The sequence below is a fragment of the Cariama cristata genome, unplaced genomic scaffold (assembly GCF_000690535.1).
Source record: "Cariama cristata isolate BGI_N322 unplaced genomic scaffold, ASM69053v1 scaffold3813, whole genome shotgun sequence".
Classification (NCBI taxonomy): Eukaryota; Metazoa; Chordata; class Aves; order Cariamiformes; family Cariamidae; genus Cariama; species Cariama cristata.
The window spans coordinates 43,612-56,779 of NW_009607651.1; the positions used below are offsets into that span (position 1 = coordinate 43,612).

General features: G+C 51.2%; 1 protein-coding gene across 1 annotated transcript in view; it reads left to right on the forward strand.

Annotated features, from left to right (window-relative positions):
• LOC104159001 (disheveled-associated activator of morphogenesis 1) overlaps positions 1 to 13,164 on the forward strand; it is a gene marked incomplete at its 3' end in the record, with an annotated part of 54,582 nt that extends 41,418 nt beyond the window's left edge. The window contains exons 4-14 of the mRNA XM_009696793.1: positions 4,666 to 4,737; positions 7,397 to 7,491; positions 9,319 to 9,652; positions 10,135 to 10,245; positions 10,358 to 10,461; positions 10,882 to 10,948; positions 11,295 to 11,412; positions 11,537 to 11,675; positions 12,161 to 12,219; positions 12,559 to 12,746; positions 13,069 to 13,164. Of these exons, the coding sequence (XP_009695095.1) occupies positions 4,666 to 4,737; positions 7,397 to 7,491; positions 9,319 to 9,652; positions 10,135 to 10,245; positions 10,358 to 10,461; positions 10,882 to 10,948; positions 11,295 to 11,412; positions 11,537 to 11,675; positions 12,161 to 12,219; positions 12,559 to 12,746; positions 13,069 to 13,164 (1,383 nt within the window). The remainder of the gene's footprint in view (positions 1 to 4,665; positions 4,738 to 7,396; positions 7,492 to 9,318; positions 9,653 to 10,134; positions 10,246 to 10,357; positions 10,462 to 10,881; positions 10,949 to 11,294; positions 11,413 to 11,536; positions 11,676 to 12,160; positions 12,220 to 12,558; positions 12,747 to 13,068) is intronic.
• Positions 13,165 to 13,168: the final 4 nt, after the last annotated feature.

The following is a 13,168-nucleotide window of genomic DNA, read 5'->3' on the forward strand; positions in this document are numbered from 1 at the left end:
GGGGGGCGGGGAGCAGGTGGGAAACAAAGGAAGGGATAGGGCAAAGATTGCCCTTGATTGCATGGATTTGGCGTTTCCTAATTTTTGCAGCAGAGCACTTGTGTCCATCCAGGCTGTTTCCTGGAGGACAGTGAGGGATATTGATGTAAACGTTACAGATGAGAAGGGATACCCATCGCTGCACTGTGCAATTACAGCCATCAGCCTGCCTCTAAAAGAGGAGCTTTAGTAAGCCACAGCACGGCACCAGGCTGTCAGCGGGGTTCAGATCAGCCCTCACTTGAGAAGAGAGCAAACACAGCAAAGACCTAAACACAGCTCAGCGAAGAAGAAATTGGGAGATGTTTGTGTCCCTCGTGCCAGCCAAGTGGGATGAGATGGAGCATCCTAGAGAGGTGATGGTGGTGGTACTCAGCTCCACATCTGGGCATCCCTCATCAAAAGCAGGCTGCAAAACTCACATCCCCAAAACCCACCTTGGGTGCTGGGAAACCATTTTACAAATTCATCCTTTCAACCCGTGGTTCCCGGAGAGGTTCCTGCCTCCTTCTGGCTCTGAGCAAAGCCTTGTGAGTCACTTCCCTCCGGGCTTGTCGTTTTGTCAGGAGATTTCTTTGCCACCACCGATTGCACTAAAGGACACTTATCAGTGTGCTGTAGACCATTAGCTGCAGTAATTACCACTGAGCAGTGTCCTGCAGCGAGCCGAGGGAAGCCCATGCCCTGATCTTTGCCTGCTTTATTGTGCAGTCCTCCTTTGCCTGGGAAGCTGCTTTCTGAGGAGCCTCCCCGGCTGCTCATCTGAATTAATGAGGTTCTGCTGCACTTAATTGAGAGTGCTCTCTAAATTGGGGGTTTCGGGGAGGAAATGCAAGAGCCCGAGGGAGCTGAGCAAAGGGAAATATTTATAATGCAGCACGTTAATTATAAATGAGCAGTTTAGCCAATTTTGTTGTTCAGCCTCCCTTCCGAACCCCAGAGACCTTTATTTTTTTTTTTGCTCCACTGCTTCTTTTCAGCCCTAAACGAGCAGCAGGTCCTGATCCCTGCCCGCCTCACAGGTGTTCACACCACGTGGAAAGGTCCTGGGATGTGGGATGAGCCAGCCCTGCTGCCTTCCCACCCCATTCCTCAGCATGGCTCTCTCTCCCCACCCATATCTCCTGGCTGCGTGCATCTGGACACCTTTTGGTGCTGTGCCGTGGTGGGGACCTTGCCACCCTTCCCAGTTGGTTTCATTGCTGGGAGCACTGGTGGGAGAGGGATGCTCCTTATAAGAGGTGCTGTGGTACCCTGGGGTGATGGGGAGGACCTCCAGTAACGTCTCCAGCAGGTGACAGGAGCGGGTCCCTTTTTGGACCATGTTCAAGGCACGCATGGGTGCCCCAGCTCTGCCATCCCCCGGGGCACCATTTGCATGCCAGCCTCTAAAGCAAGGCAAGAAAGCTGGGAAAATCAAAATCTTTGCCTGCAGGCTTTGCAGGGTTTGTGCAGAGCCTTCCCGCAGCAGAGCGTGGGATGGCTCGGAGGGGTGGGTTGGCAGACGTGCACGGGGCTTGTGGCTCCCCAGCATCCCTCCCTTCTTCTTCAGTGCCTCTGCCACGTGTACGTGCTCTGTCCTGTTTCTGGTCCGTGTAGACGGTGTGCTGTGCATGGCTGTGTGTACCAGGGAGGGATGTGCTTTTGCACGCAGGAGCAGATGGGGGTGTCCTTTAGGAAAGCGTGCAATGTGAGCTGAGAAACCAGAAAGATCTGACTGCCTATGTCAGATGGGTTCATTACCGAGCAGGAAAGTGGTCTGAGCCTCACCTCAGCTGCTTGGCACTGCTGAGGGACCATGCTGGTCATCCACCAGGACAGCACTGAATAAGGCTAGCATCAAGAAACTGCCCTTCGGTTGCAGGAAAATAATGCAAGCGATGCTCTGCAGATTGGACTTGCCATCGGGTGCAGCCTGACCTGACATCCCATGGTGACTGTCCATGGGCAGTTCCCCTGTATCCTGCTCCCGCCTTGATCCCAGGAGCTGATGGTCCCACCTGGGTTAAACTGACAGCTCTAACCCACAGGTTGCAGAAATGATGTGTGTTTCCCTAGGGTGACAAATACTTTGCAAAATATGACCGTTTCCTTTTCCCACCCTGCTCAGGAGAAGCAGAAGACCTTCCTTCGGCTCTGCTGGGGGTGGTGCTATAATTTCTGCCTTTCCATTCTACTCATTAATATAAATTATAGCCCTGTTTCTCAAGCCCCCTGACAGTTTCTCCATGCTCCTGAGCATCTTTCTGAGAAGCTGGATGTCTTTTGGCAGGCTGTATGTCAGCGGACACGCCGGCTGCCAGGATTCGTGTGGGCACGGCAGGTGTTCCTCCGCACAATCCAGCAGTGGGAAGCTCTGACGGACGAGACAGCCGCAAGCGAGTGTCCTCTTCCCAGCCCCTTGGGAAGGCATTGGGTTTTCCCTGGGTTATTTGAAGAGGATTGCTTCACCGAGTCCATTTGCCAGTGGACGGTGAGAGATCTCTGCCCCTCCATCCTCTTGCCTTTGCTGGAGGCGAGTTTTTGGGAGAGGGGAAAGTGGAGAGAAGCCAGCACATCCCATTTTTCCTGGCTACAAGAAGACCAAAGGCATCCCTGCCTCTCCCCATCAGGCTGGGTGTGTTACGCTCAGCCAGCAGATGAACATTTCACTTTTTTTAAGCACTATTTGGACAGGATAGGAACAGTTTTATTTGTTGCTGGCAAAAACTGTCAGAGCGTGCCTATGAATGGTCCTCCATCCATGCAGAGGCAGGCGGTGAGACCTCCTTCAGATTTATTAGGTTTGGCACTAGCACGGGTAGGACAGATTTTTTTGTTGTTTTTCTAACATCTCAGAAAAATTCTTGCTCTCTGCTGATTCCTGCTTGGGTAAAAAAAACATGAAATGCGGAGGGCAGGTGAATCAAGTGTTTCATTCAAAACCTCCGTTCTTGGCAGGAGAAGGAGGGGATAACAACACGAAGTATTAAAGCAGAGGGCAGGCAGGGCTGAATGCAGTCTTCTTGCTCAGGAAAGTTATTTTATTTGCTTTAAAATTGACCAGATCTATATAAGATTTAAGAAATGTGCATCTGTCAGCAGGCAGCCTGCCCGAGGGCACGGGCAGCCAGCATGGAGAGCCGCTCGGGGCGATCTGGTTACTGCCAGGCTGCATTACGGCCTCTCGGAGGGGGCTGGAGGTGGCCACGAGGGTGGATGAGCAGCTTCTCTTGGCCCTCAGCATGTCACAGGAGATGCCCAAGGGTTTGCCAGGTCCCTTGTTGCTCCCAAATTTCTTTTGTTCCCATCCAGGACCCAAGCAGAGCGAAGGGTCAGGTCTACGGGGACGGGCTGCACTGCCCGTGGGGGAACTGGGTCCCGTCCAAATTATCTATTGCTGATTCCGTGTTTTCTCATCTTGGCAAGCTGCAGCTTGGGAAGTTTGGATGCACAAACGTTTCCCACGTATGGCTCTTGAACCACGGTAAATATTTGGGACTCTGCTCCTTGGGCTTGCTGAAATCAGCCAAAGGATCGGTAGTTGTCTGCATGCATGGACGTGGGAGCAGAGGAGTAGGTTGTCCAGCTCCCACCATCGCAGGCGATTGCGGTGTAGGATGACCTTTGCAAACATCTCTTAAAGTCAGGGAGGGGGCAAAGCTGTGCAGCAATTCGGGCTGTGAATTGAAGATGGTTAGTGAGGGAAGATGCCTGGGAGTTGTGTAGTATCAGTTGACTCTCCAGCCTAGCCCTGTGTGGCATTTCTGCTGTGAATCCTTTTTATTCTTTTGGTATAAGTTTTTAGGAAAATACAGTAGGTACAAGAGTTGATCTTGAAGTATTCCCTCAAAATCTTCCTGCTTGCGCCAAGCAGTCCCTGGGGACGAGCAGCGTTATTTATCTGAGCTGGGCTCAAAGGTCCTTCGGTCATGTCCTACAAGAACATGGTAGAACCTGAAAACTCCTTGTGAGTCCCACCAGATGCAGGCCGTTGTAGACTGGGATGACGAAATGAGGTTGTGCATCATTCAGTGTCATAGATCATGGGCCCAGGGGTGACATCCTTTAACAGGGGACACTGCCAGGTGCATGTTCCCTCCTAACAACTGATGAAGCCCCCAGAGGAGTTGTGTGTTGTGCCTGGAATCCCTCTTAGGATGTCAGTAAGTCATGGCCCTGCGCCAAGAGTGGAGCCTAGTTCATGTCACATTTGTTCACTCTCCTTTACTTGTAAGAGACTCCTTTTTTTTCCCCCAAAGCACATTCATCAAGGCTGTGCAGCCAAAACTTCAAGGGCACTCTAGAGTTGGTACAAGAGAAATCTGGATGTAAAATTTCAGTGCGGTTTCTCCAAAGCTGATAACCACAAGACTGATGCAGTATCATTGGGACAGAGTTTGGTCACAGGCAGATGGTGTGAAGTAGATTGTACACCAAATATGCTAGTGCAATAAATCAGGTAATGTTCCCATAGCTGGAGCTGTCAGTGGTGAGCTCAGAATGTAGAAAGTCAAGCTTATGTTGCTATAAAGTAATGCAAGAGCTCAAGGGTGCTTCAGAGGTTGTTGGTCATGAAGGGCAGGAGACGTTAATACTATTTCTACTAATCTGCTGTCTTTGTTTCCCTTTTTTCCCCTCGTCCAGGACCAGGAAGAAAATAAAGGAGCCACCAGCTGGCCGGAGTTTTATATCGATCAGCTGAATTCGATGGCTGCTGTAAGTGTTTCCCCAATGCTTTTGTGCTTGTGAACCCCGTATGGGGCAGCAGCGCAGCGGTGACAGTCTGTGGCACAGCCAGCATTGCGCCCGAGAGGGCAACGAGTGTTGTAGCCACTAAGTTGTGACCTGGCTGTTTTCAGCCTTTTGGGTCTGCAGATCTCTCAATAATTTGGACTTGGCAGTAGCTTGCAATTTGTCTGAGCCATTCAGAAACCCTGATGTAAGGATTTAAAGATATCCTCCATTAGATCAACAGATACAGCTGGAAAACGGAGGCAGTTTCTATGGCAGGAAAGGCATTTCATCTTGCCCTGGGCGGGGAGGCTGTGAGACAGATGGCAAACAGAAGCTTTCAGTATAAAACCACCAGGCTGGTTTTTAAAGACCCCGTTTGACTGTGCAATGCTGCTGGGGCACCAGGCTGCTGTGGCTGGTTTGAAGCCGATAGCTCCTGTGCTTTTTCATGGATGCCTGCTACCGCGTACCATCCCAAGACACCCTTCTATGCTGGGTGACCATGGTGAAACGATGCTGTGGGTTGTCCATCCCACAGGGGACGTGTTTAGATGTGATTTTATGAAATACTTTCTTGTCAACGTCATGCCAGGCAAGACAGAAATAGTGCTGTTTTCTGTAGGAAACACAGATGTCTTTCCTGCAAGGCTGCACAGTTCAGAGCCCTTCCATCCTCACTCCTGCTTTCAGAGGCGGAAGGTGCTGAGGCTCATGGCCACTGCACTAGGGATGGGAGCAGCATGGAAAACGAAAAAGAAAAGTGTAATTTCTCTTTTTTTTTTTTTTTTTTCCCCCTTTTTGCCCTGCTGTCACAGGGACAGGGTGACCGGGAAGGTAGGACTGGGTAGGGGAGCAGGGACGGAGGGGTGAGCAGGAGGCTGCAAGCCAGGAGGGAGTGTGATGCTCTCCTCTGGGAAGGCAGGGACACCCGGGGCTCTGACCACAGGGTGCTGGCCAGGTAAAGCCCTGAGCCTGAGCAGAGCTTGTGATAAAAGCCTGCCAGATGCCTGGAGGGTGGCTTTGATCTCCCTGACACACTGCCGAAGAAGAGCTGGATTAAATGCGGGGGTCAGCACAGCTCTTTATATCTACTGGGACCCTCTCTCCTTTGGCTTAGTGTCAGACGGTGCTGGCAGGGCTCACCCTGACACCTCTGAGAGCCCCGCACTGTCGGATGGTGTGAGAAGCACCCAGGATGTTGCTTTAGCTGTGGGCTTGGTTGCATGAGTTGGGGTGAGCAAGCCATACCCTATGCTTGCCTGGGGCTGCCAGGTAGAGCTGCAGGAGTCAGGGCCCTGTCCCACCAGCCGGACAGCAAAAGCCAGTGTGGGAGATGCAAAGGGCATCCGATGCACACAGCCACTGTCCCAAACCCAGATGCACACTAGTGGGTTGCACTGGGACACCTGGGAGCGACAGGGTTGGCAGGACCCACCTGGCTGACCCTGAGCGTGGATGCAGCATCCCATCCCCTCCAGGCTGCGGGGCATCCCCTGAGCCCCCCACCTCCTCTGCAGAGGCATATGGGTACCTGGTTGGGATGCATGAGTACCAGGGGAGGCTAAAGGACTCCTCCTTCTCCCCTGCCCCAATTTAGCACCTTCTCTTTGTGGACCCCCAATTAGCGTTGGCATATCCCCTGCATCCTCACAGCCCCTTCCAGCCCTGGGATTGTTCTCTGGAAATGCATCAAGGTTCACGTCACCCGGATGTCACCTGCAGCATCTCTGAGCAGGGTTCAGCTGGACACTTTCTTATGGGATACTGTGATGCCCTTATTTACCTCTTCCTTTTACAAAGTGTATTTCCTGGAGGGTCGTGGGCTGTAGAGAGTGTGCTGGGATTTACATCCAGAGCCCATGAGTTGGGATGCTCCTCTCCTGAATTGCAACCTTTCCCTCTCGGTGCTCTGAGTCTGAGGGTTGCAGGGGGACAGTCCTGAGCATCTTCCAACATGGACTCGTCTGGATGAGTTGCAGGTCAGCAATTTGAGGTGGCATCACTCCTACCTGCAGGATGTTAACTCTGGAACTTAATGATCACACAGGACAATGCTAAATGTGTCCTTTCAAGGTGATGATCCAGCTATCCTGGTCGTCTCAGGGCAGTGAAGCCTGGTGTCTTGCTAGAGCTTGCTGGGGAGTTGAGGACTGGTTTGGGGAAGAGGGCACTGGGTTCCTGCAGCCTCACTCAGCACCAGCCGATGTTTGTTTCCTGCTGCTTTGAAACAAAGCCCAAGTGGCCAGGAGGATGCAAGGTCGTCAGCAGCACTGCTCTGCTGTTCGACTGCACAAAGCCCGTGTAGGTTTGGGGTATCGCTGACTTGTGATGCCCCAAACACTCGCAGCTTAATTTTACATGCGCTAGCAAGTTGTGTGGGTGCTTCCAGGCAGCGTCTTTGATTCATCCTGCTGTCCCCAGCCCAGACCATCTCCTTGCAGACCACGGAGGGTTTTTCCAAACCGCCCCTTTTCCCAAGTTCTGTGATTGCCATAAGGATCTAGACTTTTAGACTTCCAGAGTTGGTTTGGGGTCCCAGCTCCCTCCCCACGGCTTGGCACAGCGAGATGACGGGCGCTCCCACTCCTCGGGCACGAGTTTTAAAAAACTCCCTCTTAAATCTGCCTTTGTCCTTTTGCAGAGAAAATCACTGATTGCTTTGGAAAAAGAAGATGAGGAGGAGAGAAATAAAACAATCGAAAGTTTGAAGACTGCACTGCGGACAAAACCAATGAGGCAATTCCCTTCTGTTTCCTGGCTTTATCGCTGCGGTCGTGGCTCTTGATTCATGTACTCTGGCGGAGGGGAGCTTAAATAAAAATATAAATGGGGGCTGCACAGGTCAAGGGAGGCAAGGACCCTGAGATGCCACTTGCTTTTTTCGATTCACCTCATGTCATTTTGTTCCATTTCCCCGGTCCTTTTAGTGGCCAAGAGCCACCAGGCCCTTCACATCTGTTCAGGCAAATCAGGCAACTTCTTTTTTTAAAAAATTTGCTTTTGTTCTCATTGGAACAGAATGTAAAAATTCCTTCCAGATTGAATTTAAAAAAAAAAAATCAACAAACAATTTTTGTTGGTCAACCAGGCCCTTTGTTTCAACTTCAACTTCTCTTGCACTTTTTAAAGGAATGAAATCACATGAATTTTCAGGCTTTTATGAAATGAAAAAAAAAAAATGTTGCTAGGAGGTTTTGATGGGGAGGATAAAGAAAGGGTGGGACTCTTTCTGAATGTCTGTAGTTTTTCCTAAATTCAGTTTTTCTGGAGTCTGCATGCACACATCTGCAAAACCTTTTAAGATGCCTCAGGTCAACATTTTCTGATGGGAATATGTTTCATTAAGAAATGCATGACCTGTTCCGGTTATGGAAGAAACAAATTTGCTACTACTTGTAAATACAGTCCCCTCTTCCATTTCTCTATTGCAATGGTTCTGGTGGTGGTACTCGGTAAGAAATTCCCAGGGTCGAGGGTGAGCACCCAGTTTCCAGGGAACCCTGGTTCCAGTCCCCTGGAAGCAGGGCTGGTACCCAGCCATGAAACTTTGCAAAGTCCTTAAAAGTGGTTTGCAAGTCTGTCTCACTGGAAAAGTCAGAGGGATGCAGCAGGCTCTATAGAAAATTTTACCTGTTGGACCTGCTTTTGCTCCCAGAGAAGTGAACAGCAAATTTCCTATTGACTTTGGCTGGAAGAAGAGTAGACTTTGAAGCAGAGAAATCAGTTTTCCTCGAGCCTGCAATTACCCCTTTTGTTGCTGCGCATCAGCATGGCTTGTTTCGAATTAAAATCATCCCAGTGCTGGGATGTTCTTGGCTCATTTGCTTTCCGAGCCTGTGCCTTTTGCCAAACCAGAATACACCCAGCCTAGATGGCATCGGGCAGGGAGGTCCTAAAATGCCTGAGCAGCGTGCAGTGTTATGTCTGCCTGCTCTAGTGAATCTGCCTGGGGCACTGCCGTGCGTTTGCTGTCTGCTTTCTATTTAGTGGTGGTGTAAGTCATCATAAAAATCAGAAATCCCGTAAAATTGGTGAGATGTGCCTAAGGGAGGAGAAGGATGTGGGTGGTGAGGCAGGAGAGGTAGCAGGCGTCACGGACATGGGCTCGGCTGACGTTGGGGTATCTGTGGATGATGAGGAGGCAACTCCAGGGCTTGGGAGCTTCTTCTAGTCCTGTGCAGAACTGGTCCTAAGTGAGTGGGATTTGTGTCTCAGGTTGGGGACTGGGAAGGTTTTGCAGCAGCGTGGCGGCAAGCTCCTGACCTCCACTCTGGAGCTTGTGCTAACAGCTGGGTTAGCTGGTCCTCTTCCAAATATCCTAGCTTTGGACAACCTTGTGCAGATGATGCCTGGTTGCCTACACTACCAGACACCACTTAAGCTGATTGTTGCAACCCCATCCCTATCTCTGGACCCTAGGAGTCCTGCAGGCTTTCTGCTATCCAAAGTCCAGGAAAAAATATAGAAGTTCCTGGGTTTACAACAACAGACAAGTCAGCCTGTTTGAGGGTAAAAGGATCCTTTAGCATTTGATTTTAAAGCTAAAAACCCTCTTTCTGACAGGTTTGTGACCCGGTTCATCGACCTGGATGGCTTGTCGTGTATTCTGAACTTTCTGAAAAGCATGGACTATGAGACAGCAGAGTCTCGAATACATACCTCGCTTATTGGATGTATAAAAGCACTAATGAATAACTCCCTGGGCCGGGCTCATGTCCTGGCCCATTCAGAGAGTATTAATGTAATCGCTCAGAGTCTGAGCACGGAGAATATTAAGACGAAGGTGGCAGTGCTGGAAATCATGGGCGCTGTGTGCCTGGTTCCCGGCGGCCACAAAAAGGTACTGGAGGCGATGCTGCACTACCAGAAATACGCCAGCGAACGGACTCGTTTTCAGGTAGGTGGGTCTCGACTTGCCCCTCGGCTCCTGAAATTCGGCATTCTTGTCCCTTCGTCCTCCTGGATATCTAAATGCCATTTGTAGATGATTTATTATGGCCGTTTGCAACTTAAATATTCTGGGAATTACCCCAGAACCATGTCTGAGGAGATCTGCAGCTGAGCAAAGAGTGAGGAACCAGTTATTTAAGGCAGCACCACCCCCCCAAAAAAAAAAAATACTTGCTTCTGCAGGGTCGCTGGGATCACAGCTCTGCAAGAGTGTGACACATCTGGATGGGCTGATGTTAGCACCGAATGGTGCCGAAATGGGTGCTGGGGTGGGCTGCATTGCAGCAGGCAGCAGCTGGTGATCCATCACCAGCGGGTTGCTGCGGGGGCTATAGGAGCATCACGAGTTGTTCCTGCATGCGTCCCCTGGCCGTTTGTACAGCATTGGGGCTGTCGCTGGGTGTTTAACTGACATTGTGTGTTTGGCAGACACTGATCAATGACTTGGATAAGAGCACGGGACGGTATCGAGATGAAGTGAGCCTCAAGACAGCCATCATGTCCTTCATCAACGCAGTCCTGAGCCAGGGGGCAGGCGTGGTGAGCACCGGGGCTCTTGGAGATGTTTTACTGGGTTTGGGGTGGTTTTATTTCAGTAATCTTTCTGAGGATGTGCACCTTGCTGTGTTGACCCGACAACTGTCCCTTGCAGGAAAGTCTGGATTTCAGACTCCATCTGAGATATGAATTTCTCATGCTTGGGATCCAGCCAGTCATTGATAAACTAAGAGAGCATGAAAATTCAACCCTTGACCGGTGAGTAGTGACCCCCAGCCCACTGGTTATTTTTGCCCTTGACTTGCATCCTTGCTTTCTGGTTTCTGGACTTGGCCTTTGGGGAAAACATGTGGGTCTAGACTCACCCCTCCTGAGCAAATTTGTTGTTGCCAGAGAGGGAGGGGAAAACCCCGGCGTGGTTTTGCTGCACTCTAACGTAGGACTGAGCTGGGTAGGTTGTGCCATCAGGGGCTGCCAGCCCTCCTCCTCCTCCTCTTCTCATCCCAAAAGGCTCTTTGGACAGGCTGTCATGACTGGGAGCTCAAGACTGAAGATCCAGTTGATGTTTCAAATCCCACTTGTCTCTGGGCCGCTGCCAGACTGGCTGCCTGCAATTCATTAATTGTCATATTCCTATCTGCTTTTAACAGTCTTTCTTTTTCCCCTTTCTTTCCTCAGGCACTTAGATTTTTTCGAAATGCTTAGAAATGAAGACGAACTGGAATTTGCCAAAAGATTTGAGCTGGTGAGTACGAACGTTGCTGATGCAGACACCGGCACTCAGTGTCACAGTTCCTTTTAAAAGCGCCTGTGTGGTCTGGCACAAAGTTTGGTCTTTTGGATAAAATTTGGAGGTTGGAAATCTGTCTCCTGTTACCCTGCTCTGTTGCAACCTCCATCCTACAGCCCGCTTCATCCCTCTTCTCCTCTGGCTGCCGAGCAGCGCTGTTTGCCCCTAGCAGGGCAGTGGGGCTTGTCTGTCCATCAGGCATGGGATGGGGATGGCTCGTGGGGTTTGGAGCTGAGACTCGGGAAACAGGCGGTGCCGTTGCCAGCCCGGTGGCCTGACCTCGCTTCGCTCCTGTCCGCAGGTCCACATCGACACCAAAAGTGCGACTCAGATGTTTGAGCTGACGAGGAAGAGGCTGACACACACCGAGGCGTACCCGCACTTTATGTCTATCCTGCACCACTGTCTCCAAATGCCTTGTGAGTCCCGGGGAAGGAGAGGAAAACCCTGGCTGCTGGGGGCTTGGCAGCCCACGTCTCCTCCCCAGGGATGGCAGCAACCTCCCTGCTGCTCCCCTCACTTTCTCCCCTCCTTCCCCTCCAGATAAAAGAAGCGGCAACACTGTCCAGTACTGGCTACTGCTCGACAGGATCGTGCAGCAGATCGTCATCCAGAGTGACAAAGGGCAGGACCCCGACGCCACTCCCCTGGAAAACTTCAATATTAAAAACGTTGTCCGAATGTAAGTGGTCGCCCGCCTGTCCTGGGGCTGGCTGCTGAGCAGCACCAACACGAGGCCGTCGTGGCTTTGCTGCCTTCCGCTCCAGCGGGCAAGAGGACCAGGGCTGGGGGTTCTCCCTGCCAGGCTGGCATCACTTGGACCTCTTAAGCACAATGTGCAGGTGAATGAAACTCAGCCTGTGTGCCCTCAGTGAGCTATTTCCCCCAACTGCTGCTGTCACTGTTCCCTATTCATCCCTTACTGTCAGCCGGTGATGTTTCTGCTCCTCAGCTGGACAAGCCAGCATCCCTGGAGCTGTTGAGACAGCGCGGCATCCTAGATGGCAAAACCTTGCTGCTGGGAGGCAGAGCAGAGATGTTAGAAATACCAGTTTGGGACCCTTAAATCCTGTTGCCCAGGCTTGCTCAATCATGTTCCTCGCTGGTGGTGGTCACTTGTTTACTGTGGTAGGATTGTCTCACGGGCTACATGTCTTTTCCTTTTAGGTTAGTCAATGAAAATGAAGTGAAACAGTGGAAAGAGCAAGCAGAAAAAATGCGAAAAGGTGAGTGCTGGAGAGATATAAAGCGTTAACTTTAACCTTAGCACCCAGGGTAAGCTAAACGGATAACGTATACATGTATTTAGCTGGATGGACTCTGCAGGTTTTATTAAGTGGCTGAGATAATATCACACTGTGGGTCTTACAAAGGACATGGGCAAAGTAGATACTAATTTCTTCATGGGGAGGCCCCGACTGGGGTATTAATGCACAGCACATGCTCCCTTTTCTTAACTGCACAGCTTCCCTGCAGGGCAGCATGGGGGTTAGGTCCCCCACATGCTGCTGTTTGCCAAAAGGGAGTGTTTGTCACCCAAAAGTGGTCTCACGGGGCTGTTTCAGAGCACACCGAGCTTCAGCAGAAACTGGAGAAGAAGGAGCGGGAGTGCGATGCCAAGGCCCAGGAGAAGGAAGAAATGATGCAGACGCTGAACAAGATGAAGGAGAAGCTGGAGAAGGAGTCCAGCGAGCACAAGCAGGTCAAGCAACAGGTGGCAGATCTCACGGCACAACTCCACGAGATGAGCAGGGTGAGGCCCCGAACCTCCTCCTCGTTGTGACCCAGTCCCAAACCCCTTGCAAACACCATGGGGTGATTTCTGGAGGCTGAGCTGCATGAGGGGGCTGAGAAAGGTGCTTGTTGGGAGGGCCACCAAGATGTCCATTCCTGGTGATGGGGTAATTTTGCCTCTCCAGCTATAGCAGACCTCAGTCAGGAGTGCTGAAGCCTTTGAGTGCTTTCTATGCTGGTTAAATTTTGGCAAAAAAAAATTAAAAATTGACTTGGGGTCATTTTTTGGGTGGTGTCCCCCAGCTCCATATGACCAGTCTCCCCTCCTCTTTCTCTCCCAGAGGGCGATCTGTGCTGCCGTCCCCGGAGGACCTCCCTTGCCACCAGGAGCTCCTGGTGGCCCTTTACCTTCTCCAGCTCCCGGATCCCTTCTTCCCCCTC